Source organism: Vanderwaltozyma polyspora, genomic scaffold (assembly GCF_000150035.1).
Source record: "Vanderwaltozyma polyspora DSM 70294 KpolScaffold1032 genomic scaffold, whole genome shotgun sequence".
NCBI classification, from domain to species: Eukaryota; Fungi; Ascomycota; class Saccharomycetes; order Saccharomycetales; family Saccharomycetaceae; genus Vanderwaltozyma; species Vanderwaltozyma polyspora.
In genome coordinates this window covers 21,041-42,288 of record NW_001834683.1, presented here as the reverse complement: position 1 = coordinate 42,288, position 21,248 = coordinate 21,041, and the positions used below count along the sequence as shown (strand labels likewise).

General features: G+C 32.7%; 8 protein-coding genes across 8 annotated transcripts; 1 reads left to right on the top strand and 7 right to left on the bottom strand.

The window, feature by feature from the left end:
* On the bottom strand, positions 1-516 carry RTG1 (Rtg1p; the record flags this gene model as incomplete). Its single annotated transcript, XM_001646232.1, has 1 exon — positions 1-516. A coding segment is annotated over one exon (516 nt), but the record flags the coding sequence as incomplete, so codon positions are not given.
* Positions 517-911: 395 nt separating this feature from the next.
* Positions 912-3,452, bottom strand: NAT1 (peptide alpha-N-acetyltransferase complex A subunit NAT1; the record flags this gene model as incomplete). Its single annotated transcript, XM_001646231.1, has 1 exon — positions 912-3,452. One exon carries the CDS (start codon positions 3,450-3,452, stop codon positions 912-914), a length of 2,541 nt encoding a protein of 846 aa, XP_001646281.1.
* A 337-nt stretch (positions 3,453-3,789) lies between these two features.
* On the bottom strand, positions 3,790-5,628 carry Kpol_1032p14 (uncharacterized protein; the record flags this gene model as incomplete). The annotated part of the gene is made up of 1 exon (XM_001646230.1): positions 3,790-5,628. The coding sequence occupies one exon, from the start codon at positions 5,626-5,628 to the stop codon at positions 3,790-3,792; it is 1,839 nt and encodes a 612-aa protein (XP_001646280.1).
* A 343-nt stretch (positions 5,629-5,971) lies between these two features.
* GPR1 (Gpr1p) lies at positions 5,972-8,605 on the bottom strand (the record flags this gene model as incomplete). Its single annotated transcript, XM_001646229.1, has 1 exon — positions 5,972-8,605. The coding sequence occupies one exon, from the start codon at positions 8,603-8,605 to the stop codon at positions 5,972-5,974; it is 2,634 nt and encodes an 877-aa protein (XP_001646279.1).
* A 1,363-nt stretch (positions 8,606-9,968) lies between these two features.
* MET22 (3'(2'),5'-bisphosphate nucleotidase) lies at positions 9,969-11,063 on the bottom strand (the record flags this gene model as incomplete). The annotated part of the gene is made up of 1 exon (XM_001646228.1): positions 9,969-11,063. One exon carries the CDS (start codon positions 11,061-11,063, stop codon positions 9,969-9,971), a length of 1,095 nt encoding a protein of 364 aa, XP_001646278.1.
* A 1,199-nt stretch (positions 11,064-12,262) lies between these two features.
* On the top strand, positions 12,263-15,196 carry DBP10 (ATP-dependent RNA helicase DBP10; the record flags this gene model as incomplete). Its single annotated transcript, XM_001646227.1, has 1 exon — positions 12,263-15,196. One exon carries the CDS (start codon positions 12,263-12,265, stop codon positions 15,194-15,196), a length of 2,934 nt encoding a protein of 977 aa, XP_001646277.1.
* A 238-nt stretch (positions 15,197-15,434) lies between these two features.
* On the bottom strand, positions 15,435-17,810 carry MPS1 (serine/threonine/tyrosine protein kinase MPS1; the record flags this gene model as incomplete). Its single annotated transcript, XM_001646226.1, has 1 exon — positions 15,435-17,810. One exon carries the CDS (start codon positions 17,808-17,810, stop codon positions 15,435-15,437), a length of 2,376 nt encoding a protein of 791 aa, XP_001646276.1.
* An 822-nt stretch (positions 17,811-18,632) lies between these two features.
* Positions 18,633-19,589, bottom strand: IZH2 (PAQR-type receptor; the record flags this gene model as incomplete). Its single annotated transcript, XM_001646225.1, has 1 exon — positions 18,633-19,589. One exon carries the CDS (start codon positions 19,587-19,589, stop codon positions 18,633-18,635), a length of 957 nt encoding a protein of 318 aa, XP_001646275.1.
* Positions 19,590-21,248: the final 1,659 nt, after the last annotated feature.

The following is a 21,248-nucleotide window of genomic DNA, read 5'->3' as shown; positions in this document are numbered from 1 at the left end:
TTGCTGTCCTATTTGTTGTGGGGTTGAACTAGCCTCATTCGATTCATATTGCTCACTCAATGGACCCACACCTATTTTAGCCAACATCTCTTCTGCACTTGTATGATCTAAATTGATGTCATTCACTATATGGCCTTTCTTCTTACTAAGTTCTTGGATCTTGGCTATTAGATCGACCTCTTCTCTGTTCTTCGTATCAATTTGATTTTGCAAATATGACACATACTCAACTGCTTGTGTAAGAATTTGACCCTTATTAGGTTTACCATCTTTTGTACCTGTACCTTTTAGTTTAGGTGTGTTCGATCCACTGGTACCTTCATTTAAATTGGATGACGAGTCATTGCTCGATGTGTTCCTATAGTATTCTTGGAAAAAATCTACTGGTATTAACGTTAACAATTCTTGGATTCTTTCATTGATGTTATCCCTCCGCATACGATCAACAGAAGCTGATACTTGGTTACTTGCAGTAGATGTAACCGAAGATGTAATAGAATTAGGCACCGATGTCATGTCTTGATCTCTTCCTTTTTCTAATCCAATGAATCACCTCTTCAGAATCTTAATTCAATTGTAAAATTAAGTTTAATTATACTTTTTCCAATACTTTTTATTTTTATATATCTCAGTTAATTCTCCGCATAGTAACGTTAAAGTTAATATAAAAGACTACTGAAAAAAGTAGAAAAGGCAAAAAAACTATTAAAAGAATACTGGTTGAACTGTTTGATAATCCTAGGAAGCTTCCTACACATGGAAAATTCTGTAACTCAGTTTCAGATCATCTTTGAACGTTCTGGAAGAATATCATTCTTTTAAAAATTCCTTTACACATTGTTTTCAATGTTAGCAATACATACAAATATAAAAGATATATTATATAATCTGAATTATTCGTAACTCATAATTCATAATTCATATTGCAGAATTTCACTTTGTAGATATGGCTCACAGTTAGATAATCTTTGTAAGATTAGTTCTTTTATCATATCAGATTGTCCAACTTTATAATGCTTCAAGAAAAGTAAAGCTTTTAATTCTTCACAGTTATAATTGTCTTTGAAAAATGTTACCCAATCGTATTCTTCATTATTTACCTCAGATAATGGTAACACTGAGAAATCTGTTTCTAAACCTTTAGTGGCAACTTTTTTTGCTATTGTTTCAAATTTTGTTGAATCTCTTGTGCTCAATGCTAAAACGATTGCCATACTACCAGTCAATCCGGCTTTAGTCCCATGGATTTTAGAGTATTTAGACAAGGCACCTAAACATAGAGCTAATTTTCCCATTCTATATTGAACTTCAAATTCTAATACATGATCTTTATCTTCTTCGCTTACTTGTTTAGAATAGCTGTTGTAGAAGGTTTCCATAAAATCTTCAATTTGAGTTTTTGATTGAATTAACTTCTCCCCAAACACATCATCATCCTGATTAGCTGGGTAAGCCATAACAATCTTTTTTTCTTCTTCTTTGCGTTTATTCATGCTTGCAGATTGTTTCTTAGATTTTTTGTTCTTTTTCTTGATCTCACCAGATTCATTTTCATCTTCCTTTAGTTTCAATTCTTCGTGTTCATCGAAAATTTCAAAATTAATCTTAGAGGCACCATTCATAGCACGAACATATATTGGTTTAGTGTAAATAGTTTTACCCCAATCTAGCATTTCCAAATACGCCCTTGGTGTACCCTTTCTCATACAGTATGAGTGGAAATCTAATTGATCATCTTCAAATTGTTTATAGAATTTAGAAATAGCAACAAATCTCTTTAAAGCTAAACCTCTATACTTTTCGGTTTGCCATTCCAATTCTTTTAATTCTGATTTAGAAGAATCAGTTTCTGAAACCTCTTCATCGGTCGCAGCTTCCAATGACGCTCTTAGTTCGGATAATTTCTTCTTTGAATCAATATGTAACCTGTTATAAGCTTCTGCCTGTTCAATAATAAACCATGAAGCTTCTACCAAGTGTAAGTCCTTCACACCATTTACAGCGTCATCATTCTTAGTAAATAAGGAAGCAACTTCAACAGCCTTTTCTATATTATTGGCTCTTAAATAATATTTGGCAGTCTTACAGTTAATAAATCTATCTTGTAAGTCGATCTTTCTACCCTCCTCTAGAACATCAGCTGCATCTGATAATAAACCTAAGTGCTTCATTATACGGCCCTTTAAGATATAGAATTCAACCATAGTTGGAGTGTGTTCAATAGCCTTTTCAATAAATTCTTGTGCTTTTTGGAACTGCTTTACGAATAGGAAATGTTGGGCCAAGAAATACAAAGTCCAAATATATTGAACTGAATTAGCACTTGCATCTAAGTTGTCGAAATATTTAGTGACGATATTTTCTGCTAATTTTTGAACTATAGCGCCTCTCTTTTTATACAATGGTTTAATGTTGGTGAAAGTCGCTGGAACACCGCGCTCTAACTGAGGGATGACATAGTTCTCTAGATATTTTGATAATTCATCTTCATCAGTAATAAAAGTCAATGGTGTATATTTAGGAGGTTCGCATCTAGGATAAAACTTGGCCATTCTTTCATAGAAAGCTTTTCTTAATTGATTGTTACCAGTTATACCCAATGCAACTTCTAATAATTTATAATAACTAAAGTTGTCTGGGTTCCTCTTGATTAAGGTTCTGTAAACTTTTGCTGCTTCTTTCAGTTCACCGATTTTCATATAAATAGAAGCTTTTCTTTCCAATACACTGTACTTATCGAAAACATTTGGCTCAATTTGATTTAAATGTTTCAAGACATTTTCTAACTTATCTTTTTGAGATCCAGCAGCCCTGTACATAATGTCATTCTTGTAAATTAGACATTCATTGTTTTCGTACATCTCAGCTTCGCCCAATTTACCTTCAGATAATTTTTCAAATTGAGATAAGGTGTTGACAGCTTGTTGGAATTCACCATTGATATCTTGGGCAATCGCGTAAGAAGTCCAATTGGCACGATAGCCCATAAAAGATTCCCAATATTTTCTTCTACTGATCAATACGCTTTTAAAGTCGCCAACTTGAGATTGTAAAGTAGATAAATCTCTGTAGATTTGCTGGTTCGAAGACCCATTGTCTAACGCAGATTGAAACCATTTGATAGATTCGCTATATCTTTTGTTAGATCTCATATAAATACCAAGAACATGACAAGCAATTGGTGAAGCAGAAGTACCGTTGATCTTTTTAATGGCATTATTAACATAGATCTCAGCATCTTCCTTTTCACCGGTAGAACTTAAATTCATACCTTTCAAAGCTAAAGCATCAACATTAGAACTATCCTTCTTTAAAATCGTCTCTAAAATCTTTAGTGACTTTTTATACTGCTTTCCTTCATATAATTTCAATGCTTCCAAAAATTGACTTGAATCTTTAGTCTTCCCAATCGATGGAGAAGCCTTGATCTTAGAACCCTTTCTTTTGGACATGATTAAATACTGATCTGAAGTGACGGCCTGGAAAATTAAAAATTCAACATAGAGAGAGTGTAGAAATTCCAATTCGATGTTTAATATCTTTATCTCAAGCAATTGACAAAGGTTTTATCTATTGTCATAGATGTGTTCGAACTTTTCCTCAAGTTCTTGAAAGTTCGATAATTTAGATATTCTACACGAACTTCTCGTATAATGTGAGTTCCATTAGAAGTTGTAATAGTCAGAGCGATGAAGTACTACAAATGCAAAGTGTACTAAATTTACAAAAGTCTTTATACATTACATATAATATTGTGGTTTTATTAACAATGTCCATTAATTTAATTTTTTATTCATCATGTCCCTTTCTTGCAGCATTTATACATTCTTCTTCATATCCTGGAATTTGAATGTAATCAATACCATTTGATGTCAAAGTGTCGAAACTGACATTATTCTTAACAAATGTGTCTGGCTCTAATACACCTACAAATACAGAGCCTATTCTTCCCTTGGCATCAAGAATTCTTTCTAAACATGGTTTGTTGCCACTTAATCTATATGAACAAGGTTCCATTGTAGTATAAAGTACTGATCCCAGTGGCACCTCTCTTTTACCGATTTTAGTAAAATATTTTTCCAATGCACATTGTTCAGCATGAGTATTTCCCTCAAGTTCCCTTGAATAACCAGTAGATAACACCTCAGTACCGTTGGCAAGAATAGCACCTACACTAAATGCTGTTTTTGTCGGTGGACACTTTTTAGCTTCTTCTAAAGCTAATTCCATGTATTTTTTATTCGATTGCAATGCCCAATCAGGGAAATCAGTTCTGTAACTCCAATTTTTTCTCTGATTCTCATCAAATTCGGTTGATTCATAACGGTAAGCATGTAACCATAGATTTAAATCATTAGGTCCCGGATCTGTGTACAAATCAGTTTCGCATACTTCACATTTTTCCCCTCTAAGCAATTCACCTTCTGAATTTGCATTGATCCAAGATTCTGAACATGTTGTTTTACCAATTTCATTTAGTTTCTTAATCACATCTTCAAAATCAGCATCTCCTCCATTACCAAGACCTGGACCCCAAACATGAGGGTTTGAATATATAGGATCATTAGCTATTGGGAACCCAATATACTGAAGATGTACCCTAATTTGGTGTGTTCTACCAGTTAGTGGTTTGCACTTCACAATACTTGTTTTACCATCGTAACTAACTCTGTTAAAAATTGTTTTTGCATGTTTGGCATTTTCATCTTCTAAAGAACATACAGAGTTTAATGACACTCTTGGATCGACTGTTTTAACAGGTTTTTCCACAGTTACTTCACCGACTGGGAACTCTCCAACAACACGAGCCACATATTCTTTCGTGACTTCTCTTGCCTTTAGTTGGTCTGCCATTTCATCAGCACCCTTAGGAGTTTTTGCTAAAAACATCAAACCGCTGGTTAGCTTATCCAATCTGTTACAGGGATGGACACTGTAACCTAATTTCTTTTCTAGAATTTTAGTAATGGTATTAAATCTAAAACGACCAGTAGGATGTACAGGAATACCACTAGGTTTGTCAATAACCAAAATGTTGTCATCTTCAAATACTGTTTTAATTGGTCTTGATGTTACAGGAGGTTCGTGACGATGTACATTATGCGTAATTAAATCTCCATTTCTAATGATACTTTCTAAATTTGCAGGTTTATCATTTAAGAAAACGAGACCACCAGCTATGGTCTTTTTGTAATAACTCTCTTCACGATCTCTAAATTCAGTTACAAAAACATCTAATAATTTTCTATCTCTCCACCTTAGTTTGCAAAAAGTCTTGTATGTAAAATAATATGGTTCAATTCTTCTCAAAGGGCCATCAATAATTACTTTATAATCTGGATCATCTTGCTTCTTTTTGTCACCATTTGTATCGACAACTCTAACTTTGAAACCTGCCTCATCTCTCATCGCAGATGCGCTAGGCTTTTTGAACCTTTTATTCTTCTCTTTTATACGTTTCTCACTTTTTGCCCTTTCAATTTCATTTTGTAATTGAAGGTCAAATTCACTAGGTGATTTAGAAACATCAGAGACACTATCTGATGACATATTTTGAATTTCCCTCTTAATACCCATTCTCCTCAAATTTATCAATATTCTATAGCCAGAATTAAACAACGAGGGCATTCACCAATCTCTTGCATGTAGAATCCAGACCTACAAAATCCATTCCTTATATCATTTATAGGCCTAATAGTTTCGATTTTTCAACTATTTATCTTTAATTCCATTTGTGAAGATAAAATTTATATCCGAACTACAAATTAATATTTTATGAGAGAGAAAAGACAGTGCTCTAGATAGTATTCGAAATTTATAGAGGAGATAATAATATAATAGTTAAAGATTTAAATTAAATAGTCTATGATATATATATATATATATTATCTATTTGAAAAGAAAATTAATGCAGTGTCTATGAAAATATTTTTATATTAAGAAAGTGTTTTATGCGAAAAAAAAAAATTAATTAGGAACCTCCATAATCTTCGTTTAAGAAGGACAATATGTCCATTTCGTTATCCTCCTTTTTGATATGCTTGGATTTTAAAACCTTTGTATTATTAGAAGATTCAACGACGTCTGAAAAGTCCATATTTGTTACAGCTTGACCATTAATCAATTCGATATCGGTGAACACAATTTGGTTCCTTGGATTGTCCGTGTTTTCATCTACATGTCCAGACATATAGAAGATACCATTAACATCTGAAACTTTGTTCATAGTTCTTGATTTAGAAATTCCACCACTAGAAGATGGTGCAAGTGCTTGGGTTACAGCTTCTAAATTTACAATACCACCATGTGCTTTGGCATACTCACTTTGTATCTCTCTATTTAATTCGTCAAGGTCGATACCTTCCAACATAGGAATTGAATGAATAATTTTCCAAAATATAGACATATGTTGATAATCATCATCGTATGAGTCCTTTAATTCTTCATTTGTCACTTCAATTTTATTTGCAGTCTTTCTAGCTAAAGTTGAAGGTCGGCTTAATGAAGTTATATTTTCGGTTTTGCCATTTTTATGCACATCACTAAAGCGTTCAGTTTCTAAATCAGATGTTCTTGATTCTGAATTTGCTTTACCGAACTTAAAGCTAAAGGTAAAAAGACGTTTAAACAATTGAACTGTATGCCAGGACCATCTTTTCCACCTTTCTTCCTTTCGAGACCACGATTCTTTCCTCTCGTGTTCTCCACGGTAGTACCAACCTCTGCGGCCATTATGACTTTTACACATTTCTCGTATATCCTTCTCGGGTATACGACCTTTTACAGAATATATGCTTCTCAATTCTTCTTTCTGAATGTGATACCATGAATGTTGCCAAGGTCTTTCTCTGTAACTTAAGACAAATGTATCAACTAATGAACTCAATGGTGTGACGATGGTACTAATGTAGGCAAGCCATATAACTGGCCCGTGTGAAATTTCATATCTATATTGTGTAATATCTATTACAATTGGAAAGATCCAAAGGGCAATATACGAGCATGGATAAATGAAAATTGATCTTAAATTACTTTGAATCTGTTTTCTACGTTTCACCATAGCTGAATACGTTTGTTTTTGAAAGATATATTTTATATTTTTGACAGCTTCTGAATCATCAGTTGTGCCTTCACCTGAATCAGATCTGCCGCTAAATGACATTGAATAGATTTCGGAATTCAATGTGACACGGTGGTTATTTTTTGTCACTTGCCTGACAGTAGATTCATTTATATCGCTGCAAATGATATTGTTATTATTGTCATTATTATTATTATTATTATTGCTGTTTGAATCTGCTTCGCCATCAAATAATAGAACATCAATTGTAGTATTTCGGTTAAGAATATTATCACTAATAGTATCATTAAGATGATTGTTGTTATTAGGAATGTTGTTACTGATAATCCCTTGGGTAAAGGTTGAAAGTTGGGACGTATCCAAATTTTCTATGCTTCCATTTATATCATTAAAGGTATTGTTGGTATTGTCATATAGGTCTTTATCCTTTGGATCATTGTTAGGGTTTTTAAGGATCTGATTTGCTTGAAATTTTGTTTCTGATAATTTTGACAATAATCTTGAATTCATTGAATCGTCTACGCTAACTTTATCATCATCTATCGATAAAGATAATGACAGGAACCCTAGGATATGTCTAAAAACTGAAATTAAACTTTTTTTGAAAGAACGAGGATTTTCTTCTGTTTTAATGGTTTCACCTAGTAGAGTCAAATTTTTATGTTCAAATTCTGCAATTTCTCTCTTAATTTTCGAACTTTCTCTTGATACATAAACGTAGATGCTAATATAGATGCCAAAGATACTAACGATTAAAACGTATCTCGGGATCCAACTTAATGCTAATTTATACCAATACGGCACTGGAGGTAAATAACACTGTACAGCCAAAGGCTTATATCCACCTTTTCTTGCTTGAAAACCGAAACCGAAATAATTGTTATCTTCAGTGATATTTGTATATTTGTATGCTATTTGGAAATAAATTTCGTTAAAATCTATGAATGCTAAACTTGCTAAAACGATTGGGGTTAAAAGTGCAATCAACCAAATGAAGTACCTGTATTTATATAAACCGCCCTCTACGTTATTTGTTCTCTTATTAATCCATTTATAATTTGGTTTGAAGATTAATATAGCGAAATGCAAAGCAAAGACCATAATAGCGAAATCTGCACCTTCTATAGCGAATGCAGTTAAAAATCCTAAAACGTTGTATAAAGCAGGAATACCTCTTGCTTGACGTCGTATTAACAGAATCATTGGATATATGACTGAGATTAAAGTCTTGATATTATCGCAAATGATCAAGTATAATAATAACTCATGTCTAAATGATTTCCTTCTCCTATCGATATTCCATAATAAGAATAAACCGACCATCCCAGTGACTAAAGAAATGAATGCAAATACTATCGATAAGATACGTAATTTTAATAAATCATCCTCTGAAAAAGTAGAAAATAGACCAGGTAAGCCTAAAACAACGTTTAAAGAGGTAGTACCACCACCGACAGGTGTAATATTTTTTCTTTTAACCAAGGATGGATTTTCTGATACCATTAAATTACTATCTATAGGCATAATAATAAATTAAAAAGTTCTGTTATTCCAATTATAATATGTATATGTAAGTGTTCATATAAAGATAAATCTCGACAGTGAAAGTGAGAGTGGGAGTGGGGGCGGAGGAGAGAAGGGTATTGGAGTGTCTTAGCTTGGTTCGGTTTTGCTTGATTATAAGTCTGATGTATGGGACGGGGATAGGCTCAAAGAAACGATATGAGATGAGATTATATGATATGATATATATTAATTTTAATTTATCCCATTCAAGGGTCTTAAAATTAGTATCAACCCTCTCTGAATAGTACGAAAAAAAAAATTAAACTTTAATAAAAACGAAACGATGAGAGAAAGTACCACCCTGATAGTATCAATGGATAATATGTATAAATATGTTGGTATATGTGGATGAGCTTGTTGTACTTGTTAATGAGAGTATATGGGTTACTTTAAAGACGTGAACATCAAAGAATAAGGAAGCATCAACTAGTTCTGATCGTGATAAAAAAATATCACTTTTCGAAGTTCTATAAATTTTGATACAAAATATTTAGTAGATAGAGAAAGCGAGATAAAGACAGAGATAGAGATAGATTAGATGGGATAAATCGAACTATCCCATATGGCATAAAATTAGCAATAACAACGACATCGACATCGACAACGACAACGACAACGACAACGACAACGACGATGAGAAGCAGACCAGCATCAGCATCGATAGCATCCTCAGTAAGAGGAGAAACAGCTGAGAGAGGGAAGTTTTCGAAATGACAAAAAACATTTCTTTTTTTTCTTTTTTTTCTTTTTTTCTCTCCTTCTTTCGTTCGTTCGTATTTTTTTATTGTTCATTTTGTCACGTGATCGGTTCAGTTCGCTGGCCATACCGGTTTTGTTTTTATTTTTGGCTGCTGTTCCTCTCGATGTTGCTGCCCAGGCTGAGACAAGATGAAGTGGCTGCAACTGGTTGGAATAGCTAAAAATGTATATTAAACCCGAATGGGAAATGGGATAGGAAAAACCCACGAGAAGCAGAGAGAGAGAGGGATCTCAGTGTCTCTGTCTCTGTCTCTGTCTCTGCTGGCACTGGCATATTAACCTCCAGCAACAACACTCACGACGCTATTACTAATATCAAATGGGACTCCCCTCATCCACTTATATAACTGATAACTTATTGGTTACACATTCCATCACTAAATTAAGTAATCTGATTTAATACATATACCTTCTTTTTCCCTAATGCCCTCTTTTGAAACTTCCCATATCAATTGTAATAAAATATAATTAATACTGCATACCTACTTACATATTTACATGTTTACATATGTACATATGTAAATATCTGGCTGTTCATAAACATGTTCTCTTTTCTTTTTTGTTAATCACTCTTGATTCTAGAGTTTATCACTTCATTGGATGTCTTAACTGCCAATCCATGTAAACTTTCGGGTCCACAGGATGCAATCACTCCCTTAGTGCTCAATGTTAACCCATTACCAAAATCCAATTCAACATTTTCCATCGCATCCGTATGAATACCTCCAGCTTCATGAACTAAAACATTACCTGCAGCATGGTCATAGATTTTTTCTTGAAAGCTTAACTTAATAGGTAATCTTAAATACAAATCGCCTAATCCCAAGGCTAACAAACAATATTTAGCTTGGGAATCAAGGTTTAATGATCTAGTAATTCCCAATCTTTCTTTGATAATTGCTTGCTCATCATGTGATGAATGTCCCTTCTCGACACCTTCTAATGAAATCATCTCATTAGTACTAGAAAGCTTTCTTGAATGAATTTGTGTCCAATTACTTGTACTTGCACTGGTACTTGTACTTGCTGCTGCTGCATAGAATGCTCCAAATCCTCTGACTGAACGAAATATATAACCAAATTTTTCATGGTTTGGTTTATCTTTCCCTCCGAACGATGATAATGATAGGTTAGGACAGCCAATAACACCTACCTGCGTTATTCCATCAACTATTAATCCTAAACATACGGCGAACTGCTCACCTCTTAAAAATCCTTTAGTACCATCAATTGGATCTAAACACCAAAACCTACCATTTCTACCACCTTTATAATCACCAAAGTTAATCACTTTCTTAACATCTTCAATACTTGCCAATGGAAATTGGGAATTGGTAAATTCGAAATCGGTTTTATATTCTTTATCAAATACAGTATCATTGTTTTTGATTTCTGTTAAAATCTCATTGACAAATTTATCCTCTAACCCTGTTGCAGTTTCTTCACCTAAAATCTTATCATTTGGGAAATGAGTTTTGATTGCATTGATAATAATAGTTTGAGCAGCATAATCACCAATAGTTACAGGAGAACTATCACTTTTAATTATTGTAGATGACTCTCTGTGGGCGATAACTTGAGATTGAATCCTCTTAGTAAGAAGAGAAGCTTTACGAACGGCTTCAGTTGCAACATATAATTCTTTCTCAAAAAGCATTGCTTTAAAAAGTTTCTTATGTTTATCTCACTTGAATAGATTATTATTTAATATTACCAACTTGTAATAAGGTTAGTGCCTCTGTTCTTCTTCGAATGAACTATGTTTGATGAAATCGTCACACCATTGCAAAAGTTAAATCCCATAATAATAATAATAATAATAATAAAAAGGCTAAGAAAAAGACAAGAATATTATGAATCAGAAATGGCTTTCTAAATGAGCATTTTATACATTTTACGAAACGATTGAACGACGTCTTGAATTAAATCAATAAAATAGTTTTCCAATAAAGCTTCCCAGGAAAGCTCTTGCTCGTTACGTTACGTTGTTAAGGCAAACGGTGATAAATTTTAAACTTTGTACTAATGTCACGTGCAAATGTTATATAAGAAAAAATTAGCTATCTATTGATGTCAGTATTCTTTTATGATTGAATTTATAGGTTTATATATATATAGAGAGAGAGAGAGAGAGAGAGAGATGGATAAATGTATATGATCTGGGACAATTACCCATTGAGGTAGATTATTCATTGAATATCTGAGTCGTTCAATCGTATCTTAGAAACATTCTAGAGTAACCGAATGATATAAAAAGATAGTTATTTCTAATGCAAGTGGAAACGTTCCCAAACATTTTCATTGGAATAAAAAAAAAATTAGAAAACTTATTAGAGTATCGCCATTTTATGGAATTATTTCCTTTCAAACTTTTGCTCTAATCATTATCTTTTAAAAAGCCGGCAAGATCTGAGCACTTAAGGTCTGATTAATTAGTGTCCGTGATTATTTTAGTGTCAACAAATATTTAGGAACCCTGAATTATTTACTCCAATTTTATCACCTTCAACAACTACTGTTTTTTATATATCGTGATATATACTGTGTGATACTTTGATGACATGGTGAATTTAGTATTATTACTTTTATAGAAAAAGGTATTATCAATGCACTATCCATTTATTGGAATATTTGTTTGATAGCGCCTTTAGATTATTTAAATGAAAATTTTTTGAAATTAGCGATGAGCTGAAAAATTCAATGCTTCAATCAAGTATAAAACAGTCCACTGATAATAAGTTATGGTTTATGAATTTGTAAGATTAAACATAAAAACCCCATTCTGTGACCTTTTAATTGATCAACGATTTCACCATTGTTTGTTTATTTAAAATTTAGATTAAATCAACAGCAATAATGGGGATTATTAGTAAAAGAAAAAGGCATGTTGAAGATAGTAACTCCAGTAGTGATGATGATGATGGATTTGATATCACATCGAATATTGGTTTAAATACTGCAGACAGTAGTGACGAAAGTGAGAGCTCTGGTGATGATGAAGAAGAAGTGCAGGATATTGTTGACTTTAGTGATGAAGAAGATACCAAAAAGAAACCTAAATCGAGTAATAAAACGTTAACCGACAACAATAGTTTCCCATCATTAGAAATATCTGATGATGAAGATTCTAATAATAAGGGTGACCATGAAGATGATGATGATGATTTGAATGATTATTTTTCGATTAATAACAGTGAAAAGTCAAAGCACAAGAAAGGTAGTTTCCCAAGTTTTGGTTTCTCAAAATTAATACTATCAAATGTTCATAAGAAAGGTTTTAGACAACCTACACCAATTCAACGTAAAACCATTCCGTTGATTCTACAAAAGAGAGATATTGTTGGTATGGCTCGTACTGGTTCTGGTAAAACTGCTGCATTTGTTTTGCCAATGATAGAAAAGTTAAAGAGCCATTCCAGTAAAATTGGTGCCCGTGCAGTTATTCTGTCACCATCAAGAGAATTGGCACTTCAAACACATCGTGTATTTAAAGAATTTTCAAAGGGTACTCATTTACGTAGTGTTCTTCTAACTGGTGGTGATTCCTTAGAAGATCAATTTAGTATGATGATGTCAAACCCAGACGTCATTGTTGCTACACCAGGTCGTTTTTTGCATTTAAAAGTTGAAATGTCATTAGATCTGAAAACTGTCGAATACGTGGTCTTTGATGAAGCTGATAGATTATTTGAAATGGGTTTTCAAGAACAACTTAATGAATTACTAGCTGCATTACCTATGAATAGACAGACTTTGTTATTTTCGGCTACGCTACCAAGTTCCCTGGTAGATTTTGCCAAGGCTGGGTTAACAAATCCTGTCTTGGTCCGTTTAGATGCTGAAACAAAAATATCAGAAAATTTGGAAATACTATTTTTGTCAACCAAAAATGAAGAAAGAGAAAATAACCTTTTATATCTTCTGCAGGATGTCATTAAAATCCCGTTAGGAACTGATGATCAAATTAAGAAGCTATCCGATTTCAACAAAAGTTTAAGTGATTCTGACTCTGAGGATGAGGATAATAAAGGCAAACAAAATTCAAGGAAATCCAAGAAGGGTAAATTTCAAAAACTAAAAGTTTCTGCATCGAATGAGCTACCTACTGAAAAATCTACAATTGTATTCGCACCAACCCGTCACCATGTAGAATATATTACTCAATTATTGAAAGACAGTGGGTTTTTGGTTTCATATCTATATGGTACATTAGATCAGCATGCTCGTAAGCGTCAGTTATTGAATTTTAGAGCAGGTCTAACCTCTATCCTTGTTGTTACTGACGTTGCCGCAAGAGGTGTGGATATTCCTATGTTAGCAAATGTCATTAACTATTCACTTCCAGCATCTTCAAAGATCTTTATTCATCGTGTAGGTAGAACTGCAAGAGCTGGTAACAGAGGTTGGGCATATTCCATAGTTTCTGAAACAGAATTGCCTTATATGCTTGACTTGGAATTATTTTTGGGTAAAAAAATTCTATTGACATCAATGTATGAAGCTAGTTGTAAATTGATGAAAAGTAAATGGATAGCAGATGGTAATACTGAAAGCTCATTTGAAGATCCAAAGATATCCTATACCAATAGATTGGTTTTAGGTTCAGCACCAAGATATGACATTGAGAGCGTTGGTGATTTATATAAAAATATAATTGAATCTAATTTTGATCTTCAAATGGCAAAAAAGGTTTCACTAAAAGCTGAAAAGCTTTACTGCAGAACTCGTACTGCTGCGTCTCCGGAATCTATCAAAAGAAGTAAAGAAGTTATTGCTTCTGGCTGGGACGAACAAAATATTAGATTTGGCAGGAATCTAGAGAAAGAAAAGCTAAATTTTTTGGCCAAGTTTCAAAATAGAAGGAATAAAGAAACTGTCTTCGAATTTGGTAAAAATCCTAACGACGATACAGCTATTTTGATGCAAAAAAGAAGAAAGCAAATAGCTCCGATTCAAAGGAAAGCTCGTAAAAGGCAAGAGTTATTAGACAAAGAAAGAGTTGCAGGGTTGACACACAAAATTGAGGATGAGATTTTAAAAGGAGAGGATCATGAAGCAGGATATTCCGTTCCTGAAGAGGCACTAAAGTCATTTGAAGATGCAGACAAGATCCTCGAGGAGCAAGAATCTTCAAGGAAAAAGAAGTCCAAAACTTTCAGGGATCCAAATTTCTTTATCAGCCATTATGCTCCAGCTGGAGATATCCAAGACAAACAATTGCAAATTACCTCAGGTTTTACGAATGATGCTGCACAAGCTGCATATGATTTGAACGATGACGATAAAGTCCAAGTTCATAAGCAGACGGCTACAGTAAAATGGGATAAAAAGAGAAAGAAGTATGTTAATATGCAAGGTATTGATAATAAAAAATACATCATCGGTGAGAGTGGTCAAAAAATACCAGCCAGTTTCAAATCGGGAAAATTTGCTGAATGGTCTAAATCTAGAAATATCAAAGGTATCAAAACTGGTGCAAGGGAAACAAGCATTCCAACCAACTTGCTTTCTGATCCAACGACAGATAGTGGTTCACAACGTGGACCAGGAGGTAGATTCAAACACAAACAAAATAAGGCACCTAGATTACCTGATAAGTTTAGAGATGACTATCAATCACAAAAGAAGAAAGTACAAAGTGCAATTGAACGTGGTGTCAGTGTTAAAGGTTTTGGTGGCTCTTCTGGTAACACAGAATTGAAGACTACAGCCCAAATAAGAAAGGAAAGAATGGCAAAAGAAAAGAAGCGCCAAAAGAATGCACGTCCAACAAAGAAAAGGAAATTTTAGTGACATAATAATAAATACTGTATAATAATATAATAAATTTCATATATAGACACTTCTACTGAAATGTTTTATTTGGAGATAAAATGAATTAGATTAGATCAAGTACAGTGAACAACCAAAATATTAACTATAGCACGCGTTAGAATATAAAATGTAAAAACTGTAATTAGTCCTTGTAACCTTTCTAAATGCTGTCTCTATACGTTTAAAAGTATATATCTACATAAAAATATTAATACTACAATCTAAAATCTGCTAATCTATTTAAAACATCATCTGCTAGCTCTGTGATTTTTTCGTCAGTCACATATCTCTGGTCGGCACCATAATTCACTGCATTTTTAATTAAATCCCTAATAATAAACGAAGTTACCATAACAGGGTTGAAGAATGAGCCTTCTAATACTTGGTCAACAGCCCATCTCTTATCTGGATTTCTTATAAGACATGCTTTCATTGTTTCTAGGGCTGATCGAGGTATCCTCTCATTGTTGGATGTTTTTTCAGAGAAAACAATTTTTACATTAGGATTCATTATTGCTAACAGTCTATTTTGACCTTGAAAAGATCCATATGGAGGCCTTCCATAAAACATTTGATATAAGATACAACCACATGACCATATATCGGAAGGCTTTCCTACTTTCCACTTATTTTGCTGATCTGAATCTTGTTGGCTATTCATTGCCACGAGAGCTTCGGGTGCCATATAATTAGGTGTGCCTATCTGGGTTTCACGATATATGTTCACAGTATGGTCCGGAACAGCATTAGCTATACCAAAATCAATAATCTTAAGGATTCCTTTAACAAATACAAAATTGGCAGGTTTCAGGTCTGAATGCACGATGCCAGCATCATGGACAACTTTAACACACTTTAACATTTCTCTAGCATGAAACCTTATGAACTCAATATCCAATGGCATATTCATTCTTTGGTTTAGAATCTGTGATAAATCATGATCACCACATTCCATGATCAACAGCAATACACCAGATTCCATTTGATGTTGAATTAGAGTAACAACTCGCTTTTCGTTTTCTAATTTTTTTAGAAGTTCAATTTCACCTTTAAAACTGTCAATACTAGACTCATCAAACTCATCAAACATTACTCGTTTTAAGGCAAAAATCTTGTTGTTATGAACATTTTTAACTTTGTATACTTTTGAAGAACCACCTCTACCCAAAAGTTCAATTTTTTCATACTCTACTCCATTAACAGATACAACACTTTTTGAAGCTATTCTATTAGCTGATGCTGACTTTGGTTCGATTATTTCCACTTTTTTCTTACCATGTTTATGTATATTAGCTGAATTTAGTTGTTCGACCTTCTGTTGTTCAAGCATGCTATTCCTAGCAGCTACATGTTCTATTTCAGATTCAATACCTTTTGTTGAAATCTTATTACGCTTATTGTCACCAAGTTCTTGATAGCTATGATTATGATTCGTATTAACATTTATGCTTGATAGTGCTTCTCTTTTTTTGTTCAGTGAGCTACTATATCCCGAAGGATTTTTATAGTATTCTAAGTTATTTATATAATCATCTTTCAAGATAGCGTAGCCATTTCTACTCCATGTAGACCTGCTGTTTTCCTTATCGCTAATCTTGGGTTCACTCAAAGCATCTGTATCCCCGGTGTTATTAGATATACATTTGCTCTCATTCTGAGCATCTGATATTTGGTTGAATGAATTTTTTAATGCAGAAGATGATGAAGAAAATAATAATTCCTTCGATGATGAATGTTTTTTTAATGCAATTTTTCTACTTTCCGCCCTTTGTCTTTCGAAATACAATTTTGAAATTGTAGGTAATTCCGTAGTTGGCAGATTATTTTTTTTAATATATTGAACTGGATTTAATTCTCCAAAATCTATTAAATCATAATTTATCGTAGTCTGTGAAGTTTGGTTGATACTTTGGTGAGTATCATGATAAGAAGTATACGAAGAGGATGCAACTGTAGATGATGAGGAAATTAAATGTGCTGGTTGATCATATTTATTGATTTTTTCTTCAATAGTCTCATGTTTTGAGTTCTTCCCCAGCTTTTCATTCTCTAGATTGGTCCTCATTGCAGGACCCAATACACCCATTTTTGTCCTATTAAAAAATCGTCTAGTTTTCCTTCTTTCTAGATTTTTAGTATTTAATTCATCCTTGATAGATTCATGGAGGCCTTTAAACCTTTGAAAGGTCGAGTTCCCCGTTGAAATATTCTCACTACTATTATTATATTCGTAATTATTATTTGCTTTACTCATACTGGAAGTAGTATTAACATTTCCAGCCCGATTGATAGATAAAGTAGAAGAATAATTATCATATGCTAAGGACTTATCATCATTTAGAGTTAAATTAGTGTTTGTAAGTTTATTCTTTGTTATGTTTTCCTTTTCAGAAGTTAATAGTGCAGACCCAAAATTACTTAATTTTGGAAATCCTGTTATTTGTTCATCGTCTGAATCATCTTGTATATTTTTATTATTATCATTTCCCTCTATCATACCCTCATTTCTAGAATACTTTGAATTCAATTTTAGATCTTGATTTTTATGTATATCAATTGATGTTGGTTTATACATTAAATTGTTTCCCATACTTGATTCTCTCTATAAATCTAAACCATTAGGCACTTTATGTAGTGAAATCTTTATTCGCAGACTTTATATGATATTGAATTAAAGTACTATCCTTCGATATTTGTTTTTCCCTCTCTTTGTTCGTTATTTAATCTTTAATATTTCTGGTTGATTATAACAACAATCTTATTACCTTCTTTTCTTTAGAACTCCCACAAAATGTAATGCAATCAAAAAAAGATGTTGTAAACTTGAAGGAAACAGTTTAGATATTTAGCAGTATATAAATATACCAATACTTCTATAAGTTAGAAAGCTCTCTAATTGGATTTACAGCAGTTCCAAATCCTTAAACAATCTTTTAAAGTCATCATCAAGAATCATCAATGTATGTTAATTATTTAAATCTCTAATATTTCTTTTTTTTTTTTTTGGGATATTTATTTTTGTTATTAGTTTTACATTTTTTCGCATCATCCATATCCCTCCATTACTTAAGATATTTAACAAGAAGCTAAAATAAAAATCAAGTCATAGCATAACAACGTATAGTGAACTACTTATCAATTGATTAACACACTTTAAACCATATATTGTATTTTTTTGGTTTCTGTTTCAATAGAATATTAAATGTCTGTTTTCTCTGGTCATAAAGTTGTCGTCAGTTTAAGGCTGCAAGGTTTGCGTGGCATTGTATTTATATTATATCTAATGAAATTAAAGTATGTTTGCTTAAATTACTTTTAAAATTTTTCGATCAATTCAATAATTTGAGAATTGAAAGATTGTATATATTCATAGTACAATAATTGATCACGAACTGTGATTTAATAGATTCAACTATTGTGTCAATGATGATAACCTAGTATGTACAATTGTATAACTTCCTAATAATCCACGGAGATGACATAAAGCGGCTACGACAACCAAAATATGAAATAATTGATGGGAATGACCCCAAATGTCGAACATACCTGGCTTTAACCTTTCAGGAAATCTAACACCATATAATAATGCACCGAAGATATAAAAGACACCTTCTAATACAACCCATTTTAATTGAACTCTAATGGTAGTTTCCTGAACCCCATAGTATAAAAAGCCTGCGAATATTGGCAAAAGAGCTGATAAGCCAAATGCAACAAACATTGCTGCCCTATATGGTCTCCACTCCCTTGCACGGAATCGTTCACCTAATGATACCACAGCACATGAAAGACCAAAAGTGAATGTAATTGCAGAGAATGTGAAATAAAGGAAAGAATTATCATAAAATCCATAGTAAAGAATACTTGACATTGAAGATACAATTAAAACGACAATACCAAGGTAATCTAATTTGTTGCCAAAGCTAGAAACGTAAGGTGAATGGGCTTTTAAACAATGGAAAGCACTACTCATCATGAGACAAGTGAATGCACCGAATAAGAAAAGATCTAACATCAAATAATCTTTTAGTGTTGTAGTAGGATACCTTTCTACAACATATTTATCAAAAATTATAGTTGTCATAAAACAAAATGCAGGTACTAAATGAGAAAAAATATTAACAGATTCATTATGAATGAATAATAGACTATGTAAGCAGGCTTTAATGCTATTGGTTTCTTTAACGTATCCACTCAAAATATGTTCATTGTCCTTTTGCCAGTCCGGTAGATGTTCCCAAGTCACTAATTGAACACCACGTTTGATATAGCTATAACTGCTTTTAGCGCCATCTTTTTCGACTTGAACTGTGGTAACAGTACTTGATGTTGATGTTATTGATCTCCTACGGATATTTTGGCTTACCATGATTAATATTCTTGACGACTCTTAAATTTGTATCCTTATCCTTTTCAAAATTAATGTAAAATATTGTATATAACCCTAATCCTGAATCAGCCAAGAATTATAAATTAACCAGATTTAAGTTTAAACTTCCCATATATATATGTGTGTGTTCTTATATTTAAATATATCTTGAAAATGGTAGTTTTATGTGTGGGTGTGTATTTCCCTAAGCAAACAAAAGACCTTACAATAGTGATTTAATACTTGCTGATGATGGCAATAATGAAAGCAAGCAATCTGATCTAGTTGATGTTAATCGTGACAATACAATAATAGATCAAGAATAAATAATACCCATCGCAGTTTAAAGTTTCCCAACTAAAAATGTAGGCACTTTCAACTAACTTTTTGCTTTTTGCTTTTTGCGTGCTTACTTACCCATTTACAACTTAATTTAGTTGATTCATATTCATTATGTAAAGTATCTATATTCAAGGATTAATGTATATATTGAGTTGGGTTCTATTCTACTTATTAAATCCGTCGTTGCTCCAGCAATTTAATGAATTTTCAACAGTTTTGAAGGATAATACAAGGAATTTTTGGTGGACAAAAAAAACATCCCTCCCATTCGCTATCAAAAATATGATAATATACCTCAACCCAGCCAGAGTTGAAGAGATCCATTTATTTTTCATTTTATGATCTTTTCTTGCTGTAGAATATTCTCGTTTTTGAGAATAGTAACAGGGAAGAGATGAGATGAGATGAGATGAGATGAGATGAGAAGGGGACACAGAAGGGAACAGAAGGGAAGAGAATAAAATAGAAACAAATATAAGGAATTAAATAATCTTTTGTAGGGGTTTACACTTGAGACAGCCACATACGAATATCGAATAATGTAACGAATATTTTTATTATTACTAAACCATAATGCATTATTCTATGTTATGGTTTTTTTTGTAGGTCCCCCCTCTTACCAGATAACCTTTTAAAGTATGTTGAGGCAAGACAATAAAAAATCATATATACGTAATAATTACTGTACAGAGCATTTAGTTTATGTTTCAATAGAGGGAGAAACCCAACAAAGCTTATCTCATTCAATTTCAAAGACTATTAATTCCATAATTATATATGTGTTAGAAACGTATACTACTCTACACACACTTATTCAACCTTGTTCAAGAAGTTGTTCTTAGTTTATTCTTTGAATCCTGATCTCATCTCATCTCATCTCATCTCTTTCAATTCCAATGCTGGTAAAACTCAACCTCTCGGAGATAGTACAACATTTGGAAACTATTGTTGTAACCTTTCCTATTTAGTAGAATATGATCTATTGTTTATTGATGGATTAATTGATTAAACACCCATCTTGCATGAGCTTTAATATTCATTCGTCTTAATTATCTTCTTTGATTTATTTTGTATTTCATTACTGATGGGAAATATAATGCAAATGTTATGCTTTGAACAAGTTTGTTCTACATTCCTTGAAGCTAAGATGCAGTTTAGCCTTGAACTTAAAACCTTTTTTGTAAAAAGGGAAAAAGAGAGGCTGAATATCCGTTCATTACTTAATTATTTCGTAAAAGGAGTACGAAAATATGCAATAATTGTATGCATAATATCAATTATTTCTACATACGACATTGGCAATCAAAAATGGTTATG